Source organism: Aquarana catesbeiana, linkage group LG13 (assembly GCF_042186555.1).
Source record: "Aquarana catesbeiana isolate 2022-GZ linkage group LG13, ASM4218655v1, whole genome shotgun sequence".
In the NCBI taxonomy this organism is placed as follows: domain Eukaryota; kingdom Metazoa; phylum Chordata; class Amphibia; order Anura; family Ranidae; genus Aquarana; species Aquarana catesbeiana.
Window position 1 is genome coordinate 77,540,361 of NC_133336.1, and position 24,045 is coordinate 77,564,405.

At 43.1% G+C, this 24,045-nt stretch overlaps 1 protein-coding gene across 1 annotated transcript in view; it reads left to right on the forward strand.

Annotated features, from left to right (window-relative positions):
* The first annotated feature begins 15,598 nt into the window (after positions 1-15,598).
* DNAL1 (dynein axonemal light chain 1) overlaps positions 15,599-24,045 on the forward strand; it is a 33,469-nt gene continuing 25,022 nt past the window's right edge. Inside the window, exons 1-2 of the mRNA XM_073610354.1 lie at positions 15,599-15,712; positions 18,394-18,432. Coding sequence (XP_073466455.1) covers positions 15,710-15,712; positions 18,394-18,432 — 42 coding nt within the window. The 5' untranslated portion in view covers positions 15,599-15,709. The remainder of the gene's footprint in view (positions 15,713-18,393; positions 18,433-24,045) is intronic.

Here is a 24,045-nt window from a genome sequence, read left to right on the forward strand (position 1 = left end):
TATTTCAGAGATTTCCTTTCACTTCCTGTCCCATAGCCAAACAGAAAGTGAGAGAAAATCCCCTCAACTTAAGGGAATTCCTTGGGGGAACCTCAGGTCATAAGACTTGGTGTCCCCATTGGAAGATTTCCCTTACTTTTCTGTGGACAACCCAAAACTTTAGATTTTATTTTCACTTTCAATAATAATGGGAAAAGTAGAGAGGGTGAATCACCTTAATGGGGGCACAGACAGCAATAACAACTGACAGATGTTCCAGTCCCTCTCTACTCCATGTAAAATTATTTATACCTTAAGCTTTAAATCCTGAAATAAATCCTATTGAAAATCTTTACTAGGGGCTCAGTGAAGCAGCCATAAATTCTCACCAATCAGAATTTTGGCATGTAGTCAATTCTTGCTGAGAGGGGAGGACAAGGCTCATAAAATCTAAAGTCCAAAGTATTACAGTAAGTGATAGCGCTGCTTAAAGCTATGAAGATGTGTATCTAAAACAGCTGATATATGTAAAGTGTCAGTGTCCATAAATTCCGAAAATATAGCTATGCAATCATAATGTATAAATGATCATACATGAAAAGTGCATAAAAAAGAAACAAAATATGTAAAAACATGAATGAAGAGTCTTCTGTGCACTTCAACCTTCAGTGTGAAAATCGTGCCTCACAAACAGATTCCAATGTGTGACTTGTGCTCCCTTCACCAGGTACAATGGACGCTCGCCTCCTTCATAGACCCTGAAAGAGTCAAACCTGCTCAGAACTCAGAGTAATTCTCATTAACAAATGGCTCTGCATTGATTACCTATAGCTTATTTAACCACTTCAGCCCCAAGCCTTTTTTTTTTTTTTTTGTAGACATTTGTTTACAAGTTAAAATCTTTTTTTTTTTTTTTTTTTTTTGCTAGAAAATTACTTAGAACCCCCAAACTTTATATATTTTATTTTTCTAACACCCATTTTTTGTGTCACCGTATTTGAGCAGCAGTCTTACAAGCTCACTTTTTTAAATTAAAAAAATAGGATAACAGTAAAGTTAGCACAATTTTTTTTTTTTTATGTTGTGAAAGATAATGTTATGCCAGGTAAATTGATACCCAACATGTCACGCTTCAAAATGGTGCCTGCTTGTGGAATGGCGACAAACTTTTACCCTTAAAAATCTCCATAGGCAATGTTCAAAAATTTCTACAGGTTACCAGTTTTGAGTTACAGAGGAGAATTATATAGAATTTTTGCTCTCATTCTAACAATCACGACGATACCTCACATGTGTGGTTTGAACACCATTTTCATATGCCGGCTCTACTCTATTATTATTTTAATTCAGTTACTTATATAGCACCGTCAATTTACGCAGCGCTTTACATATACATTGTACATTCACATCAGTCCCTAGCCTCAAGGAGCTTACAATCTAAGGTCCCTAACTCGCATTAATATACTAGGGACAATTTAGACAGGAGCCAATTAACCTATCAGCATGTCTTTGGAGTGTGGGAGGAAACCGGAGTACCCAGAGGAAACCCACGCAGTCACAGGGAGAACATACAAACTCCAGGCAGGTAGTGTCGTGGTTGGGATTCGAACCAGCAACCCTTCTTACTGCTAGGCGAAAGTGCTACCCACTACACCACTGTGCAGCCCACTACTTGCGAATGTGTTCGCTTCTGCACCCATTGGGATGGGGGGGGGGCGCTTTAAAAAATTTTTTTTTCCTTATTTATTTTACTTTTTATTTTGACACTCTTTAAAAAAATAAAAAACTTTTGGGTCACTTATTCCTATTACAAGGAATGTAAAGATCCCTTGTAATAGAAAAAAAGCATGACAGGACCTCTTAAATATGAGATCTGGGGTCAAAAAGACCCTAAATCTCATATTTACACTAAAATGCAATAAAAAATAAAATGTCACTTGAAAAAAAAAAAAAGTCTCCTTTAAGAGCTATGGGCGGAAGTGACGTTTTACGTCGCTTCCACCCTCCCATGCTATGGAGCCAAGCAGGTGCCATCTTCCCCTCAGTCGGCAGCCAAGCATCCAGGGGAGAGGACGCGATCAAGCGGTGGAGATGACAGGAGCACAGCAGGAGGCGGGTGGGCACGTCTCCCGCCACCGATAAAAGGGATCTTGCGGCGAGTCCACCACAGAGACCACTTTTATCCTAAAGAGAAACGCACGCCGTTCCCGAAAATACTGGGGTTATGGCAGCTAGCTGCTGCCATAACCCCGGTATTTAGCGTCAAAGTACCGACATACGGATATGGCGATTTGCATGAAGTGGTTAATCACTTCCCCGCCTGGCCTATAGCGGAAAGATGTCTAGAAATAAAAAACAGTTAATTCTGCGCTGCCCCTAAATAGCAGCTAACACACCACATATGAAATTAATGGTATTTAAAATAAATATAGCAAAAGTGTAGCGCTAAAATGACGTGCCTAGTGCAGTATACATAGGTGAATTTTCATAACAATGAAAACAGGAGATGAATTTAAAGTGAGTGAATTACATACAAACATTCGTTCTGGATTGCCTATAAAAATATTAGACATACAAATATGTTCTAATTTCATATGCAATCTGTAAACTATATGTCAAATATATATAATGTGACAGAGACAGAAAATTGCAAAAAATGTCCATAAACAATTAAGTGCAACAGATTCTCCGTGTGGATAAAGATGAAACTTGTAAATAGGTGAATAAACCAGATTGTGATGAAAACCACGACCAGGTGAAGGGGAGGCTTACCATAGAGTTTGAACACGTAAGAACATATGCTCTACGTGTCAAGCTAGCTTGTATATATTGGAAATGGACTCTGCATCGGTGTCCTCAGGCTGGCGTCCCCCAAAGTTTAGAATCGCATGGGATGTAATGCAGCAAACAAACCGAAACTCAGATTTCCTCATATATGGAAGGTTATCAAAAAAGAAAGCAAAAAGGGACCATAGCGTAATTCCATTTATAAAGTTAAATTTTTTATAATGAAATGACACTCACATGATTGAAGATAAAAACAGCGCTGATATAAAATCAATACAAGCAACAGTGAGGATCGTACCGACGCGTTCCGTCTCTACAGGACATCATCTCGTAGAGACGTAATGGGTATGTCTAATATTTTTATAGGCAATCCAGAACGAATGTTTGTATGTAATTCACTCACTTTAAATTCATATCCTGTTTTCATTGTTATGAAAATTCACCTATGTATACTGCACTAGGCACGTCATTTTAGCGCTACACTTTTGCTATATATAGCGGAATGATGGCCGGGAAGTAGTTCAATTATCCTGACTGGACATCATAGGACGTCCAGCAGGATAACAAGCCATCGCTTGCCCATCGGTGGTGTGTCAGTCTGACGTACCACATCGCCGATCTTGGTAAAGAGCCTCTGATGTGGGCTCTGTACCACGTCATCAGCTGTGTCCAATCACAGTGTAAAAAAGAAGAGCCGTTTATCGACTTTCCTCCACGCGCACTTACAAATGCGAATAGAGGAGAGCTGATTGGCTGCTCTCCCGACAGGGAGGGGTCTGCGCTGATTGATCCCCCCCCCCCGAGGATGCCTACCCAGGACCACCAGGGATGCCAATTTATGCCCAATAGGGATGGCACTTAGTGCCCATCAGTGATGCCTGCCAGTGCTGCCTAACAGGGTCACCTATGAGTGCCCATCAGTGCAGCTTATAAGTGCCGCCTCATCAGTGCCTGTCAGCGAAGGAGAAAACTTGCTAAGTTTTGTAACAGAAAAAGAAAAACTTTTTTTTTCAAAATTTTTTTATTTGTAGCGCAAAAAATAAAAACCCCAGTGGTCACATACCACCAAAAGAAAGCTCTATTTGTGGGGAAAAAAAATGATAAAAATTTCATTTGGGTATAGTGTTGCATGACCGCGCAATTGTCATTCAAAATGCAACAGCGCTGAAAGCTGAAAATTGGTCTGGGCAGAAAGGGGGGAAAGTGCCCTGTATTGAAGTGGTTAAAGACTCTGCAAGGGTCAAACACAGTGTACTTCTCCTTTAATAGTGGCTCCTTAGTGATCACCAACAGCTCCAAACCGACATAAAAAGATAAAAGTGCTTCCGATAGTGGAGTACCTGGATGTTAAGCTGAATGAACCTCACCACCCCAGCTTAATACAGTAAACTCGCATTTATTTAGGAAAATACACGTGAGACCTGCAAATTCAGCAGGTCTCACGTGTAGCATGTATAAGTCACCGCCAGGCTCTACCGCTATGTGTTAGGCCACCATCCTTGTGACTTCATCTGGTTGGCTTAAGTACAGGCAGCCCCGAGTTACAAACAAGATGGGTCTGTAGGTTTGTTCTTAAGTTGAATCTGTTTGTAAGTTGGAACAGGTACATTATTTAAGTGTAGCTCCAGTCAAAAAAACTATTTTTAAGCTTTTTTTGTATGGCATAGGGAAGGGTTATCACCCCTGTAATATTTGTTTTGCTGTCTGTGCCCCTGTTCAGAAGATTTCACCTCACTTTCTGTCCCAATGACAATTGGATATTGAAAATGTGGGGTTGTTGCGGAAACAAGCCTTGGTGATAAAGCATCAGTGGAGGTACCTTTTTCCCATAACTCTTTTTAAGCCCATACACACTATCAGATTTTCTGCTGATTTTTTCCTTCAGATTTACCAGAACCTTATAATATGAAGTCAAACCTTAGGAGTTTCAATTTGTATGCAATCAGGCAGGCCCTTGCACTACATGGTTTTGGTAAATCTGAAGACAAAAATCAGCAGAAAATCTGATAGTGTGTATGGAGCTTTACAGGAGTGAATTTCCCTTCCTAGGGGTAGATTTCCCCTCACTTTCTGTTGTCTCCCTCCGTTTGTAAGTAGGAGTCGTATGTAAGTCGGATTTTTGTAACTAGGGGACCACTTGTACTTACCTCTGCTTCAACGGTCAAACGCCAGTGAGGTCCCATGTTGGCATCTTCTCCCAGCTTCATCCAGGCCCTGTTGTTCAGCCATCTTGATTGGCCTGTGTGTGGGATGACTACATTACAGGAGTGCAGTTGCACGCATACACTGGGCGAAAAAAATCTCTTATGCGGTCATAACATTGTGATGTAACAGGAGGCAATGGTGGAGGTTTACTAAAACTGGTGCACACAGAATCTGGTGCCACTGCGCATAGTAACCAATCACCTTCTAACTTCAATTTGTTCAATGAAGCTTTGACAATAAAACCTGGAAGCTGATTACTATGCACAACTGCAGCAAATTCTGTGTGCAGCAGTCTTGGTAAATTTCCCCAGTGTGTGTTTATTGTAAAACTTAAGTATTGGTGTCCCTGCGCAGTGGTATATGTGGTAATATAGACTGTTGCTGCGGTTAAAGGTGTGGTGTCCTTTTTAAAATTAATGTATAACTAAAGGCAAAACGTTTTTTTTTTGTTTTTTTTTTTGGATAGAGCGGAGAGGGATTAGAACACCTGTCAGATTTTATTGCTGTCTTAGTACCCCAGTTATGGAGATTCACCCTTTCTACCTTTCCTGTTTACCATTATCATTGAAAGTGAATGAAAAAGAACATTCCAAATTCTGGGTTGTCCCCAGAAAAGTAATAGAGGTGAAATCTTCTAATGAGGACACTAGTTCTGATAACTTGGGAGTCCACAAGGAATCTCATCAATGGGACGCAGATGGCAAAAAAAAAAAATAAAAATATGTGATGGGCATTATAACCTTCCTTTACTGTATCAAAAATGAAAAAAAAAAAGTTTTGCCTATAGTTATATTTTAACATATGTGAACCCAGCGCTGCCTAACAAAAAAATTCCTGCGCTAAGCTACATATTATCACTCTGTGCGAATAATGTTGAAATCACATCTACATGAATATAATAATACTAATCATTCATAAAAAAAACCCCCATCAAATAAAGTTCATATAGTGTGCCATATATCCGTGTATCTGCTCATTGCCAACAATTAAATTAATCCTGTAAAGTGCAATCCATGCTTCAGTTTTCTTGTGCCAATGATGTGCAATTAAAAGCAATAAGGTGCTGTGCTCCCCTCCTCATGTGCCCTCACCCACTGACTCCCAATAGGTATAACGCCTGTTATGTACAGGTATGTGGCAATCTTCAGAGGCAATGGCGGCCCGTGCACTGTGGGCTTTGGACACATGGATTCCTATGGCGGGGGTGGGAGGAGGTGGTACTTTTTGAAGCACCTGATTAGAGCCAGAGGCTATAATAGGCTTCAAAATAGGGTGGGCTCGGGGCGCAGACAGTGCACCCTGATCCCACCCAATTGTGTGACGATATCAAATTAATTTTCACTATTTTCACACTAACCTTCCTCCCGCCAATCAGGAGGCAGGGCGTCAGACCTGTTTCCTGATTGGCCAAAGCACCAGGCCACCCTATTGGATGCCTGGCGTTTAGGAAGAGGAGGAGATGCGCTGGAGCGTCGCCGCCGCTCTGATGCACTGAGATCCACATCTCTCAAAGCGGAGTCATCTACTGCAGGGACTCAGATGGGTCCAACTCTCCACACCAGACCACCACCATCTCCCAGGGCACCACGGCCACCCTACACGGGCTTTTCATCAAGACAGATGCCGCCGTCACCATCCCCTCCGTACTCGCCTACCAGAGCCGCTACCCGCCATCGCCTGCTACAAGGACCGGCTCCAGGAAAGATCGCAAGGAGCCTGGACATCACAGCTGTATAGAGGCTGAGACCCAAACCAGCCACACCATGTCAAGGTAAGGGGCCCATCATCTCCTATAGGGCCAATGTCTGGGGATGGACTGCAGTCAGCTTTTGCCCTATGGCTGCATATGATGGGCAGAAGTGGCTGCATATGATGGGCAGAAGTGGCTGCATATGATGGGCAGAAGTGGCTGCATATGATGGGCAGAAGTGGCTGCATATGATGGGCACAACTGGCTGCATATGATGTGCACAAGTGGCTTCATATGATGTGGACAAGTGGCTGCACATGATGGGCACAAGTGGATGCATATGATGGGCACAGTGGCTGTGTTTGATGGGCACAAGTGGATGCATATGATGGGCACAGTGGCTGCGTTTGATGGGCACAGGTGGCTGCATATGATGGGCACAGGTGGCTGCATATGATGGGCACAGTGGCTGCGTTTGATGGGCACAGGTGGCTGCATATGATGGGCACAGGTTTCTGCATATGATGGGCACAAGTGGCAGCATTTGATGGGCACAATGGCTGCAATTGATGTGGGGGGGTTTCAGTATTTTTCAGTTTGTTTGCGCCCCCCAAAAATTTTGAGCATCAGCCGCCAGGTCTGTGATGGGCAATTCACAACTCCTTCATATGTTCCAGCAGGGTAACAGGCCTCTTATATATGTTATCAAGCAAGGAGAATCAGGAGATATCCATAGCATAATTCCATTTTATTAAAAAAAAAATGGTTTAACCACCTCAATACTGGGCACTTTCACCCCCTTCCTTCCCAGGCCAATTTTCAGCTTTCAGAGCTGTCACTCTTTGAATGACAATTGCACAGTCATGCTGCACTGTACCCAAAATTTTTATCACTTTGTTCACACAAATAGAGCTTTCTTTTGGTGGTATTTATTCACCACTTTTTTTTTTTTTTTTTTTGCGATATATGCAAAAATAATGAGTGAAAATTTTGAAAACAAAAAATATTTTCGACTTTTTGTTTTAAAAGAAATCCAATAAAATCAAATTTCGTCATAAATTTGTCACCAGACTTATTTATTTGTGATGTCACCAGAAGTCCCACTAATGCATTTCGCTCCTCCCTAGAAACATCATCAGAGGATGACCTTTAAAATGATCACATTTTGTTGCTTTGCAGACTGAAATGAAGACAGACACCGTTTTTGTTTTATCCAGCTGTATTTTCTAGTGAAAGATATAACACCAACAGGTCAGAAAAAAAAATTCAAAAACAGAATCACTGAGTTGAAAAAAGGATCACCCCCTTATGTTAGTATTTTGTTGGACGACCTCTTGCTTTAATGACAGCCTTTAGTCTGTTGGAATTTGTCTCTACTAACTTTGCACATTTAGACTTTGCAATATTTGCCCACTCTTTACAGAACTGCTCAATTTCAGTTAAATTTTGCTGACTGTGGACTGCAGTCTTCAAGACATTCCATAGATTCTCAATGGGGTTTCAGTCTGGGCTCTGATTAAGCCATTCAAGGGCTTTCACCTTTTACCCCTTCAATCACTGCGTGGTCATTTTTGCTGTGTGCTTTGGGTCATTGTCATGTTGAAAGGTAAATCTTCTTCCCATTGACAACTTTCTGGCAGAGGGCACCAGAGTTTCCTCAAGAATTTGCCCCATCCAATTTTTTTTTCTATCCTGACAAGTCCTCCAGTCCCTGCTGCAGAGAAACATCCCCCTAACAGGATATTACCACCTCCATGCTTTACTGTAGAAATGGTGTTATTTGGATGGTGAGCTGTATTGGAATTCTGCCAGACATCGTTTGGTGTTGAGGCCAAATAATTAAATTTTAGTCTCATCTGAGCATAACACATTTTCCCATGTGGCCTCACATTCTTCAAGGCGCGTTTAAGGTGGTCAGGAAATGTCTGAAAAGACCTACTAGAACAGCTGAACGTTATTTGGGGTTAATCAGAGGCACATTAAATGATGTCAGGTGTGTACTGACTCCTATTTAACCACTTGCCGTCCGCCATATAGCAAAATGATGGTGGCAAAGTGGTTTCAATATCCTGACCGGACGTCATATGATGCCGCCAGGATATCAAGCCGCTGCGCGCCTCCCAGGGGTGTGCATCGCGGCGATCGTTGTTGTAGTGTGTTAGTCTGACACACCGCATCACGGCTGATCACGATGTAAACAGGAAGAGCCGTTGATCGGCTTATCCTCACTCGCGTCTGTCAGACGCGAGTAGAGGAGAGCCGATCGGCTGCTCCTCTGACAGGGGGGGTCTGTGCTGATTGATTATCAGCACAGCCCCCCCCCCTGAGGATGCCCACATTGGACCACCAGGGACGCCACCAGGACCACCAGGGATGCCACCACTAGTCACCACCAGGTATGCCACCCTAGATCACCAGGGATGCCACCACTAGTCACCACCAGGTATGCCACCCTAGATCACCAGGGATGCTAATCAGTGCCCACAATGGCTTCCAATCAGTGCCCACAATGGATGCCAATCAGTGCCTACACTGGACATCACTGATTGGCAGGCATTATTGTTTGGCACTGATTGGCATCCATCAGTACTATCTATTAGTGTACATCAGTGCCACCTTTCAATGCCCATCCATGCCCATCTGTGCCACCTATCAGTGCCCATCCGTGCCGCCTTTCAGTGCCCATCAGTGCTGCATATCAGTGCCACCTATCAGTGCTCCATATTAGTGCCCATCATCAGTGCCACTTCATTGGTGCCACCTCATCGGTGCCCATCAGTGCTGCCTTATCAGTGGCCGTCAGTGCAGCCCCATCAGTGCCCATCAGTGAAAACTTACTTATTTACAAAGTTTTGTAACAGAAACAAAAAAAAAACAAAACATTTTTTTTTCAAAATTTTCGGTCTTTTTTTTTATTTGTTTAGCAGAAAATAAAAATGCCAGAGGTGATCAAATACCACCAAAATAAAGCTCTATTTGTGGGAACAAAATGATAAAAATTTAGTTTGTTGTATGATCCGCGCAATTGTTATTCAAAGTGCGACAGCGCTGAAAGCTAAAAATTGGTCTGGGCAGGAAGGTGTATAAGTGCTCGGTATTGAAGTGGTTAACATGAGTTTGAATGTGATTGCTCAATTCTAAACACAGCTACTTTCCCCCTTAAAAAGATTCAATTTTTTTTCTTAATTTTAATTCTCTCTTAATATAAAATACAAATATTTTATATTAAGAAAAAATTACTTTCCCTATATTACTGTAGTCCACTAAATATGCACTTGATTGAGTTTATGATTAATTTTTGATGAATTATTGATAAATATTATTCACTGCTTTTGTTATGTGGTAAGATATGTATACCATTTAGGGTCAGCGCAGTTACACTTTTGCTGTAATATTGTTCATCTCACACTACTGGTGGGGAATACAGAAGATCCGCTGCTTAAAGACACATTTACGCGTTTTTTATAGACTTATATTTTTGTGCCGGTGACACACTTTTCACATTTTAGTAGTTTTTTTTTAATTGCTATTTTTTTTTTTTTTTTTACCATTTTATTTTCTTTATTTATTTTACAACTTTATTTTTTATTATTTTATACAGTTCATCTGGAAAGTACTCACAGTGCTTCACGTTTTCCACATTTTGTTATGTTACAGCCTTATGCCAAAATGGATTAAATTCATTTGTTTCTTCAAAATTCTTCAAACAATACCGAATAATGGCAACGTGATAGAAGTTTGTTTGAAATTTTTGCAAATTTATTAAAAACAAAAAAAAATCCCATGTACATAAGTATTTACAGCCTTTGCTCAATACTTTGTTGAATTACCTTTGGCACCAATTACAGCCTCAAGTTTTTTTGAGTATGATGCTAATGCTACAAGCTTGGCCTACCTATTTTTGGGCAGTTTCTCCCATTCTTCTTTGCAGGACCTCTCAAACTCCATCAGGTTGGAAAGGGAACGTCGGTGCACAGCCATTTTCAGATCTCTCCAGAGATGTTCATTCGGGTTAAAGTCAGGGCTCTGGCTGGGACACTCAAAGACATTCACAGAGTTGTCCCCTAGCCACTCCTTTGTTTTCTTCGCTGTGTACTTAGGATCTTTGTCCTGTTGGAAGATGAACCGTCACCCCACTCTGAGGTCCAGAGCGCTTTGGAGCAGGTTTTCATCAAGGATGTTTCTGTACATTGCTGCAGTCATCTTTCCCTCAATCCTGACTAGTCTTCCAGTTCCTGCCGCTGAAAAATATCCCCACAGTATGATGCTGCCACCACAATGCTTCACTGTTTGGTATTGGCCAGGTGATGAGCGGTGCCTGGTTTCCTCTGGACATGACGGTTGCCATTCAGGCCAAGAGTTCAATCTTTGTTTCATCAGACCAGAGAATTTTGTTTCTCATGGTCTGAGAGTCCTTCAGATGCCTTTTGACAAACTCCAGATGGCCTGTCATGTGACTTTTATTGAGCAGTGGTTTCCGTCTGGCCAATCTACCATACAGGCCTGATTGGTGGAGTGCTGCAGAGATGGTTGTTCTTCTGGAAGGTTCTCTCCACAGAGAAACGCTGGAGCTCTGTCAGAGTGACCATCAGGTTCTTGATCACCTCCCTGATTAAGGCCCTTCTCCCCTGATCGCTCAGTTTGGGCGGGCGGTCCGCTCTAGGAAGAGTCCTGGTGGTTCCAAACTTCTTCCATTTAAGGATGATGTAGGGCACTGTGCTCATTGGGACCTTAAATGCTGCCAAATTTTTTCTATACCCTTCCCCAGATCTGAGCCTCAATACAATCCTGTCTCGGAGGTCTACAGACGATCACTTGGACTTCATGGCTTGGTTTGTACTCTGACATGCACTGTTAACTGCGGGACCTTATATAGACAGTTGTGTGCCTTTCCAAATCATGTCCAAACAACTGAATTTACCACAGGAGGACTCCAATGCAGTTATAGAAACATCTCAAGGATGATCAGTGGAAACAGGATGCACCTGAGCTCAATTTTGAGTGTCATGGCAAAGGCTGTGAATACTTATGTACATGGGATTTTTTTGTTTTTTATTTTTAATAAATTTGCAAAGATTTCAAACAAACTTCTTTGATGTTGTCATTATGGGGTATTGTTTGTAGAATTTTGAGGAAAATAATCAATTTAATCCATTTTGGAATAAGGCTGTAACATAACAAAATGTGGAAAAAGTGAAGCGATGTGAGTACTTTCCGGATGCACTATATATATATCAAAACCTCCATCTTCGCAGCAACAGCTGCTCAGAATAAATGAACAAGACTAGAGCTCTGCACTGTCTTCCTGTTCATTCATAAACAGAAACTTAGTAACACAGTTTACTATGCTTCCCTTTATGAAGCAGCAGAAATAAGGACCAAGCCACAGAAATAAGAGTAACCTGGACAAGAGGGGAAGTGGTAGCAGCATATACAGGAACTGATCTCCTCCATGTTTCTCTTGCAGTCATTAAATGCCAGTGGGAGGGAGAGGAGGAGATTCCTGCCTTTAGCGGTGGCAGGAAGAAAGTAAAGGGGATTGGTTCCTGTATACGCTGCTATTGCAGAATAAAGCGCAAGTGTGAACGAACTGATACTGTTTAAAAAATTGCTATTTTACAGTGGAATCAGACCTACCTTCTATGGGGCAAACAGGACTTTCCGGGGGCCCAGAGTCGGTTTAGTTAGTGGCAGAGATGAACACTATAATTGCAGCCCCAATAAAGCTTGTCTTCATGGTAACTGAATCCTCATTCCTTTCCTTTCACTATAGGAAAGTTCTGCCTGTGCATGAAGAGAGCATGTGTATCCCTCGGTGGGGCCCTCACCATGACTGACGACAGGTGGTGGGGGGAACGGCTATAAGCGAAGAGGGAGTTGAAGAGAGACCAGCAGCGACTGACTCAGATACAGAGGAGAAGAGGGGATGGGACCAACTCACAGAGGTGCAGACACAGGGAGTTTGCCGCAGTACTGCCTATCATTCCACTCAGTACATGACCTGCCTCCCCCACTCAGCGGCCCCGTCTCACCTGAAGGGGTTTGGTCTGTCCTGTCACATACTGGTATCCCAGGTGATCCCCGCCGTCCACACACAGACACATTGACATAAGATCGCAATTGTGACCCCTGCAACCCCTGATGCTACACCCATGGTTATAACCCTTCCACACTCTATCCAAAATTAACTGCTTGCCGTCCACCCTATAGCAGCTTTACTGCTACAGGGCAGCAGCTTTATGCCGGGTCATGTATATATACTCGATCCAACACTGCCGGGTAGGGTATGCCACTGGCGACTCGTTTCTGCTGTCATTGTACACAGCGGAAGCCGATCGGTGGGTGTCGGGTACTTGATTTCACCGGCACCTGCCGATCATCGGGCAGAGAGACAATGCTGTGATCTGCCTATGTAAACAAGGCAGAACACCATTCTGACAGGGGGGAAGGGATGGAATTTGTGTCCCTGCAAAGAAGGGAATAAATTCCATGTCTTCTCCTAGTAAAAGCACCTCAGACGGTACATCTAAACACTGGCTAGGCACACAGTTAACCCTTTGATCGACCCTGATGTTAACCCCTTCTCAGCCAGTGTCATTAGTACCGTTACCCTGCATATTTTTAGCACTGATCGCTGTATTAGGGTCACTGGTCCCCAAAAAGTGTCAATGAGTGTCAGTATGTCCGCTGCAATATTGCAGTCCTGCTATAAGTCACTGATCGCTGCCATTACTAATAAAAAATAAATAAAAAGATCACATAGTTTGTAGACACTATAACTTTTGTGCAAACCAATCAATATAGCTTATTGGGATTTTTTTACCAAAAATATGTAGCAGAACAAATACAGTGCCTTACAGTGCCTTGAAAAAGTATTCATACCCCTTGAAATTTTCCACATTTTGTCATGTTACAACCAAAATCATAAATTTCTTTTATTTGGATTTTAGGTGATAGACCAACACAAAGTGGCACATAATTGTGAACTGAAAGGAAAATGATAAATGGTTTTCAATTTTTTTTATAAATAAATATGTGAAAAGTGTGGCGTGCATTTGTATTCAGCCCCCCTGAGTCAATACTTTGTAGATCCACCTTTCACTGCAATTACAGCTGCAAGTCTTTTTGGAGATGTCTCTACCAGCTTTGCACATCTAGAAATTTTTGTTAATTCTTCTTTGCAAAATAGCTCAAGCTCTGTCAGATTGGATGGAGAGCGGCTGTGAACAGCAATTTTCAAGTCTTGCCACAGATTCTCAATGGATTTAGGTCTGGACTTTGACTGGGCCATTCTAACACATGAATATGCTTTGATCTAAACCATTCCATTGTAGCTCTGGCTGTATGTTTAGGGTCTTGGTACTGCTGGAAGGTGAACCTCCGCTCCAGTCTCAAGTTTTTTGCAGACTTTAACAGATTTTTTAAGATTGCCCTGTATTTGTCTCCATCCATCTTCCCATCAACTCTGACCAGCTTTCCTGTCCCTGCTGAAGAAAAGCATCCCCACAACATGATGCTGCCACCACCATGTTTCACGGTGGGGATGGTGTGTTCAGTGTGATGTGCAGTGTTAGTTTTCTACCACACGCGTTTTGCTTTTAGGCCAAAAAGTTAAATTTCGGTCTCATCTGACCAGAGCATCTTATTCCACATGTCTGCTGTGTCCTCCACATGGCTTCTCGCAAACTGCAAATGGGACTTCTTATGGCTTTCCTTCAAGAATAGCTTTCTTCTTGCCACTCTTCCATAAAGGCCAGATTTGTGGAGAGCACCACTAATAGTTGTCCTGTGGACAGATTCTCCCACCTGAACTGTGGATCTCTGCAGCTCCTCCAGAGTTACCATGGGCCTCTTGGCTGATCGATGCTCTCCTTGCCCGGCCTGTCAGTTTAGGTGGATGGCCATGTCTTGGTAGGTTTGCAGTTGTGCCATACTCTTTCCATTTTCAAATGATGGATTGAACAGTGCTCCGTGAGATGTTCAAAGCTTGGGATATTGTTTATAACCTAACCCTGCTTTAAGCTTCTTCACAACATTAACCCTGACCTGTCTGGTGTGTTCCATGATACTGCTTGTTCACTAAGGTTCTATAACAAACCTCTGAGGGCTTCACAGAACAGCTGTATTTATACTGAGATTAAATTACACACAGGTGGACTTTATTTACTAATTAGGTGACTTCTAAAGGCAATTTGTTCCACTAGATTTTAGTTAGGGGTATCAGAGTAAAGGGGGCTGAAGACAAATGCATGCCACACTTTTCACATATTTGTTTGTAAAAAAATTTGAAAACCATTTATCATTTTCCTTCCACTTCACAATTATGTGCCACTTTGTGTTGGTCTATCACATACAATCCCAATAAAATCCATTTATGTTTTTGGTTGTAACATGACAAAATGTGGAAATTTCCAAGGGGTATGAATACTTTTTCAAGGCACTGTATTGACTAAAATTTTTGAAGAAATTTGACTTTTTCAATTTTTTTATTGGATGTATTTTGTAGCAAAAAGTAAAACATATTATTTTTTTTTCAACATTGTCCATCTTTCTTGGTTTTTAAAAATAAAAAATGCGATCAAATACTAGCAAAAGAAATCTCTATTTGTGGGAGAAAAAAAGAACATAAATTGTATTTGTGTACAGCGTCGCACGACCGCGCAATTGTCAGTTAAAATAACGCAGTGCTGTATGGCAAAAAATGGCCTGTTCGTTAAAAAGAGTACATTTTCAAGTGGATAAAAACAGTTTTGCTTTTATTTCTACTTTAAATAATAATTAACAAAACAATCCTATAGCCTAAGCTCTTCTCTGCCACCAAAATAGAACTGACTGCTGTGAAGAAGAAAGAATCTCAAACACAATCCACAATAGTCTGAGTGCACATCCCGGCTACAAACAGCAGAGGGCAAAGTTTTGTTTTACAGCTTCCGGTCTGCAGCCGTGCGCTCTCTATGATAGCTTCCGCTCAGAGGCAGAAGAGCGGCGCTTGCGCAGTGAGGGCGGCCGTCTCCTAGCAACCAGAAGAGCGACTGTAGCAACTCAAAGATGGTGAGTGGTGTTGTCGTCTCCGTTGTGTCGGTGCTGTGATTGGAGAGGAGCCCGAGGCATGTACCGGGCCTCACCGGGAATGGAGTGGGGGAGGATGGAGCTTTGAGCTGCTCCCATTTTCTCTTGTTATTATTATTATAAATGGTGTGAGATGAGGAGAGACCTTCATGTCATTGTTGTTGGACAGTAAAAAGAGGAATAGGGAGCAATGAGAACTGAACTCCCAGGAAAGGGAAGATCCTCCCTTGTAGTGTAGGGTTAAATGTGTGTTTATGTCTATGGAGCCAGGAGAAGCGATCACTTACCCGATCGTCCACCCTTCGCTCACTCCTCTGTGGTCCCCCCCAGCCTCTTCTGGTGGTCTAGCATCCTCTGATGTCATCAAGACCAATGCAGGGCCCATAGCCCCGCACTGGATGTGAGGACACAGAGGGACAGTCCACTGGTGAAGGGGCAGGTAAGTACACTATAGTCGGGCACATAGGATACAATTGTTTTCTATGTGTGACTCTCATACTGCAGTACTGATATAATGTGCGCTGCAGAAAGATCCAACATGTCCGCCATTCTCAGTAATGCACTGCATGTCCCAGCAACACAGATCATCACACTGCTGTACAGAGGCATGGAGGAGATGTCACTGGGCGACACTTCACATAAAGTTTAATAAAAAAAAAAAAGTAAACAGTGAGGCACCACGTAACCCCTTGATGGGCCGATATCACAGAACTGCATCTGGTGTGAACTAAGGGCCAGTTCACAGCACATGCAGTCCAGTGCTTTTTTTTTCTGCCTTACAAACTCATGAAAAGTAGGTTATATGGTTTCCAATGGCATAGTTTACACCAGTGTGGTCAGTTCCAGAAAACAAACGCACCGGAATGCACTTGAATTCATCAGAAACGCATCCAAAAGCGCACTGGACCCTAGTACAATGAAAACAAAAACCTGGAAAAAAGAATATAAAAAAGCATGTGGAATGCATCCGGAAATGCATCAAAAATGCGTTAAAAACATGCATGCAGAACGGATTTGGTGTGCGTTTTTGTGGTGTAAACCAGCCCTAAGGCCCAGTTCACACCACAGAAATGCAGTCCGAATGCATTTTTTTCATGCGCGTTTTTGATGCTTCAGTGCATTTTTTTCCCCTATTTTTTATTTTTTTTTCTTCTTCTTCATCCTAAATAGGGACATGTGCGTGTTGGTGTGTTCTCCTGCATTCCGGTACAGTCCAGGGCAGGAAAAATAGAGTATGTGCATTTTTTTTCTGGAACTGGAACACACTAGAGTTGACCGCACTGGTGTGACTTATGCCATTGGAAACCATATAACCTACTTTCCATGCGTTTTTAATGCAGAAAAATAATTCACTGGACTGCATGTGGTGTGAATTGCATAGTTCACTGTTACCAAAAAAACTGTGCAGATAAGGGGAGTCTGTAGATAAAAAACAAACTGTGTAGCTTTGACCAAAGTTGAATAATGTCTCACAGACAGTTGTTATGGGAACAAGTGTCCTCATTGGAAAGCTTTCCCCTCTATTCTTGTTATGGTGGCAACTCCTAAATTGTAGATGTAACCTTACTTTCATTCTGGGTGACATTGGTGATAAGGACAATATGAAAGGGTGAATCTCACTTGACAGTGATTGTAAACCCCTCACCACCCTATCCTAATGTGCATTGGCCTTTAGTTACACTATAAGGCACTAGTGACACATAATGGTGAGATTGCTCTGAGCCCCATTGTTCTGTACTGTTCACAACTATCTGTTACATTCAGCCATATGTGTGTGCATGTAGGGTCACTATGATGTCAGTATCTGTTCCCTGTTCATTTAGGCTCACTATGGTACCAGTATCTATTCCCTGTTCATATAGGGTCACCATGGTACCAGTATCAGTTTTTCTGTTCCAATGGGGTCACTATGGTACCGGTATCAGTTTCCCTGCTCATATAGGGTCACTATGGTACCAATATCAGTTTTCCTGTTCATATAGGGTCACTATGGTACCAGTATCTGTTCCCTGTTCATATAGAGTAACTATGGTACCAGTATCAGTTTTCCTGCTCATATAGGGTCACTATGGTACCAGTATTAGTTTTCCTGTTCATATAGGGTCACTATGGTACCAGTATTAGTTTTCCTGCTCATATAGGGTCCCTATGGTACCAGTATCTGTTCCCTGTTCATATAGAGTAACTATGGTACCAGTATCAGTTTTCCTATTCATATAGGGTCACTATGGTACCAGTATTAGTTTTCTTGATCATATAGGGTCACTATGGTACCAGTATCCGTTTTCCTGTTCATAAAGGACTCCATATCTATGGAATCAGTAGGCATTGCACAACAGCATTAGCATTTTGTTGTACATTAACATTCCATTTCACCAGCAGCTGTAATGTCTGTGCATATAGACTTGTCATGGCAGAAGCTTTGTATGTGTGTATATAGGGCCTCTGTGTCTCCAGTAGCAGTTTCGGCTGGTCCCTATGGCACTGGTAATCTGATCTGTTGTCTGTGCATAAAGGGCCCCATAACAACCAGCAAATTGTGAAAAGAGCGCTGTTGAATTTTTTAAAGAAAACAACTAACAATTTCATTTCCGTGCACATAAAATTGATTTAAAAATAAATTGACAAACCTGATTTATTTATTTATTAATTTTTTCTTTCAGGCCAAAGCAACAACCATTAAAGATGCCTTAGCCAAATGGGTAAGAATTTCTTGCATTTTTTTTTTTTTTTTTTTTTAACCTAATAGAGCATTGATTACTGGTCACAGTGGGGGCGATTTAGTGTTTAGTGCAGTTGTCTGTTTGATGTTGGTGAAAATATTTTACGATTATAAGTACAATGGAAGCGGATGTTTATGGGAGAATCTGAAGAGGATCTTTCAGTTACAAGTCTGCATGAATAAATTGCTGACATGTCACAATAACTGTATAACTTTACAAATTATCTCTATATTTTATCAATAAAGTATATTTAATTCTAATGGCTAAAATAATCTCAGATAATCTTTTACATGGTCATGTGATTCTGAAAATCAGTTTTTAATGTTGTTAAAGCTACAGCTTTTATTAATATTATAGGTAAAAAGGTGAAATACCGCAAAATGACGAAAAATAAAAATAAAAAAGCAGCTGCTAGAAGTGGGATACACACAAATAGTAGATAAAAAGAATGTGTCAGCGCTAAGGAGTGAATGAATAACACTTGTGCTAAATATTTGACCTATAACTAAAAAATAAAGAAATCACCAAAAACAATTGATCAAACCAAGTACTGAAAAAGGCTATAGTGAAAATATATATATATAAATATATAATATATATATATATAACAAAATCGTGTAGATAAGGAATCTTGGATCCGAAGGTATAGATTGAATTCTCCTACCGTGACAACAGTCCAAGTTCATAAACCACGTGTTCAAAAAATTAATTGATTAATATTGATTTTGTGACAAATCCACTACCACAACAAAATTGTGACCACCGTGTGAAAGGCAAGCTTACCAAATAGCAAGCTAACCAAGCCTGTGACCTATAACCCTGTCAGGGCCTTTATCCCAAAGTGAACCAGGTATCTCCAATTCAGGCTCGTATCCTGGAAACAGGCCAGGTACCTCAGAGGGATCCACACTCTAACGGATGTTTACTGGCAACTCAGTGGGCTCTCCTAATCCAGGAAGCTCCAATAGGTGGTCATACGAAACCCAAAAAAGAAAGGCTCACCATAGCATAATTCCGTCTGGACATGTTTAATAAAGGATCAAAATTACACTTACAGTGTTGAGGATAAATAACAGCAAATAGCCGGCCGGCTGTCCATGGACGCCCGTCCACTGGGACACTGGTATGCGGTGATGTCAGCACATCAACTCCTCCCGACATACGTTTCGTCACAACAATGACGTGGTCTGGCAGAAAATTAACAAACTTAGTGGCCAGATCACCAGGTGAATATAGAGAAAAAACATCTAAGCAAAGAAAACAATGCAGCTACTGCATCTAAGAATTGATTAGCTGCTTTAAAACCCTTCTTTTTTTTCTATCCAAAACAAGTAAGATTTGTTTTTTCCCCTAATCGTCTTTCAGGACAGCCACCGGAGAGCTTGGCTCCTCCCTTCTGTTTGGAAACACCTGCGCCAGCTTGTATAAATTTCCTCCTCCCCTGCTGGCTCCTCAGTTATTTGTGTTTCCTCCAGTGGGGAGACACCATAGGAACCAGCCAGGAGAGCCAGAGGAGGCTCAGGCAAACATGTCCTGAAAGAGGAGTGGGGACTCCTAGGACAGACCAGAGAGGTTGGTGTACAGAGCAGCCTGGTGAGGCAAAGCCCTGTGAGCAGCAGTTACACTAACCTGGTCAGGAAAGTCGTTTTTCTGATTGCCACCCCCGCATCCCTGAGTGCAGGTCGAGGTCGGGGGGGCGGCCTTTTCAAACGCTGAGTGCAGTGAAGCGGAGCGCAGCTCCTGCAGTCTCATACCCCCAGCAGCATGTGAAAAAACAAACATGCCGGGTATTGGGATTGCACGGCCTGTGGCGGGTGACGTCATATCCGGCCGAAAGGGGGCGGGCACTTCCGGGTTCGCGGCTTCCGGGCCAAGAACGCTGAAAAGGAGCCAGGCATGGGCTGGAGAGGAGCCAGACAAGCTGTAGAGACAGCACAGGCTCCGGATGTGACACGAGGATGGCGGATGCAGAGGACCTAGACCGCACTGCTCCAGCAGAGACCAGCTCCAGCCATGTGAAGGTAAGGGGAACCTAGGGTGGAGCTCCCCTGGCCTGTACCACCACCCCCCCCCCCCCGCCCCCCCCATCAATTTTGGGCTAAGGGAAAGGGGGGAGTAGGTTAAAGGACCCTCATGTGTCAGAGGGTGGTTTCATAGGGCCCCTGGTGAGGCAAGCCCGAATGAAGTGTTGCACTCCTGCAAATGTGCGGGGGAAGGGTACTGTGTATTAATGGTATGGGGTTTTTTTTTTGTCTTATGTCTTTTCAGAAAACAGAAAAAACCAGGGTCTCTCATGTTTCAAAAAAGAGGTGTCCTTCCTGTAAAGTTACCCTTAAAGATACCTGGGAAAAGGCATTATGCAAAGAGTGTATTAGTAAACTAGTACAAGAACACTCTTCAGAGCAGGGTGAGCTAGCGGCGTCAGTTAAGGAATTGTCTAATACCTTCGAATCCTTCAAAACCTTCTTTGAGGGTTTCCAAATGCCACAGCTTTTGACTGCTCCTCTGACAACACCATTACCAAAAACACAGGCAATACCCTCCACGAGTGCAGGCTCTTCAGTAGCCCCTAGGGAGGAGGTGGAGGAGCCGGACAGTGCAACATCTGGCTCCCAAGAGTCTGAGGGGGAAGCCCTGGATGGGGATTCCAGGAAGCCATCCCGATATAAACTCTCTTTAGATGAGGTAGATCATCTATTAGGGGCCATCTATACCACGCTAGGTATACCAACAGAGAAAAAGACATTGTCGCTGCATGATCAGATGTATGAGGGCCTGGGGGAACAGGAAAAGAAGAATTTTCCTGTTCATGAGGTCCTTATAGAGGCTATTAAGAAGGAATGGCAGGAACCTGAAAGGAAGCCATTTTTTTCTAAGGCCTTAAAAAGGCGATTTCCCTTCTCGGAGGACCCAGCATCAGTATGGAACAAGATTCCAAAACTAGATGCGGCCTTCTCGCAAGTGTCGAGGCACACGGACTTGGCCTTTGAGGACATGGGGGTTTTGTCTGAGCCAATGGATAAAAGGATGGACTCCCTGTTAAAAAAGTCATGGGACTCAACCGTGGGTAGCCTGAAGCCAGCAATGGCGGTCACGGTGGTAGCTAGGAACGTAGAGTTCTGGTTAAACCAATTACAGGCTCACATTGAGGCAGGTACTGCAAAGGAGCAAATCCTAAACTCATTTCCCACACTGCTGCGAGGTCTTGCTTATATCGCAGACGCATCCGCAGAATTGGTGCGAATGGCAGCCAGGTCCTCCGCCCTAGCCAACTCCACTAGAAGAGCATTATGGCTTAAGACATGGCAGGGTGACTGCGCGTCCAAGGCCAAGCTCTGTGGAATTCCTTTTACAGGGGATCTGCTATTCGGACCAGGCTTAGAGAAGGTGCTGGATCGAACGGCAGATAAAAAGAAGGCGTTTCCACTAAAACGTAAGGCAAATTGGAAACAGCCACAACAAAATAAAAGAAGGCAAAGAGGGAATACAAGACCCCGATTTGCAGCTCCCAAAATGGAAACCCAGAGGAAACCTTGGGTTCAGAGAGGGAAAGGCAAAGGGGGGGCGATTTTTCGTCCTCCTGAGCAAACCCAAAAGAAATGACACAATAGTCGCAGTAGGGGGAAGACTGGGGGCCTTCCTTCCGCAATGGGAAGAGATATCTTCCAACAAATTCATTTTGAGAACAATAAAGGAGGGATATCGTTTGGAGTTCTCAAAAGCACCCCCAAACAGATTATACATCACCAAACCCCCAAAAAACAAGGAGAAGGCCAGAGGGTTAATGAGATCCTTAGAGGAGCTCCAGCAACAAAAGGTGATAATCAAGGTACCAAGGGGAGAGAGAGGGCAGGGTTTCTACTCCCACATATTCGGAGTTCAGAAAACTTCAGGAAAGACCAGACCCATCCTCAACCTCAAGCCTCTAAATTTATCCATAACCTACAAAAGGTTCAGAATGGAGTCCATATATTCAGTAAGGGCCCTTCTGCCCCCAAACTGTTATATGGTCTCCCTAGACCTAAAGGACGCATACCTGCACATCCCGATACAGCGGGAGTGTCAAAAATTTCTAAGGTTTGCGATAGAGACGGGAAGAGGAATCAGGCATCTTCAATTTCAGGCTCTACCCTTCGGCCTCTCCTCATCGCCCAGAATTTTTACCAAGATTCTGGCCGAAGCTCTGGCACCATTACGGGTCAAAGGCATATCTGTCATAGCTTATTTGGACGACCTTCTCCTATTTGCAGAGTCGCCCCGGAAGTTACTAGAAAACCTCAGCTACACACAGACGTACTTAGAAAGTCTGGGTTGGCTGGTAAATTTGGAAAAATCCAATTTACAACCCAGTCAGCAAATAGTATACTTGGGGTATGTCATAGATTCAGCGCAACAAAGACTGTTTCTGCCCAAAGAAAAGATAGGGAAAATTCAGAAGGAAGTAAGCTTATTACAAGCCAATATACCGTGTGCCATAAGGCAGATAATGTCAACACTGGGACTGTTGACATCTGCGATTCCAGCGGTCCAATGGGCAGGCCTGCATTTTCGGCCACTGCAGGTGTTCCTGTTAAAAATGTGGGATCACAAGCAGGAGTCCTTAGACACCAGGGTTCTTTTATCAGCAAGGGTGAAAGGAACCTTATGGTGGTGGAGGACAATAGAGAACATAAACAAGGGACGGCTGTGGAATCTACCCATTTCCCGAATCCTAACCACAGACGCAAGTGGCGTAGGGTGGGGAGCGCATTTAAGCGCTCAGATAGCGCAAGGGACTTGGGGGAAAGAAGAGAGGAGGAGATCATCCAACTGGAAGGAATTAAGAGCAGTATGGTATGCACTTCAAGCCTTCCAGTCAGAGTTCAAGGGTCAACATTTACAGGTCAGGTCCGACAATGTGTCAGTGATCGCCTATATAAACAAACAGGGAGGAACAAGGAGCGGAGCCCTGTGGACATTAGCAGAGGAAATCTTGAAGTGGGGAGAAAGAAACCTACTCTCTTTGTCAGCAATCCACTTGAAAGGGGATTTAAACAAAGTGGCAGATTTCCTCAGCAGGAAAAAGGTGAGAGAAGGCGATTGGGCGCTAAGCCAGGAGGTATTCGAGCAGATAGCTCACAAGTGGGGAACACCTCAGGTGGACTTGTTTGCCTCAAAGGAAAACAGGAAAGTCAGAGCATTCTTCTCCCTGGAAAGAGAGGACGGAGCGCTCGGGGTAGATGCGCTGGCACAAGCATGGGCATTCAGAAAATGCTATGCCTTTCCCCCACCTATTCTCCTACCAGCGGTAATAAGAAAACTACGTACGGAGAATACAACGCTAATTCTCATAGCGCCCTATTGGCCCAAGAGACCGTGGTTCTCTATGCTCAGAGAACTCGCGGTAGAACCCCCCTGGTTTTTACCGATCCAGGAAGATCTACTCTCCCAGGGCCCAGTACACTGCCCCCAAGTGGAAAGATGGAACTTGGCTGCATGGTGTCTGAGGAGCAGTTGCTAGAAGCGAAAGGGTTCTCAGGCCGTCTAATAGACACAATGCTGAAAAGCAGGAAGATGGAGACAAGGAACATCTACCAAAAAGTATGGAGGTGT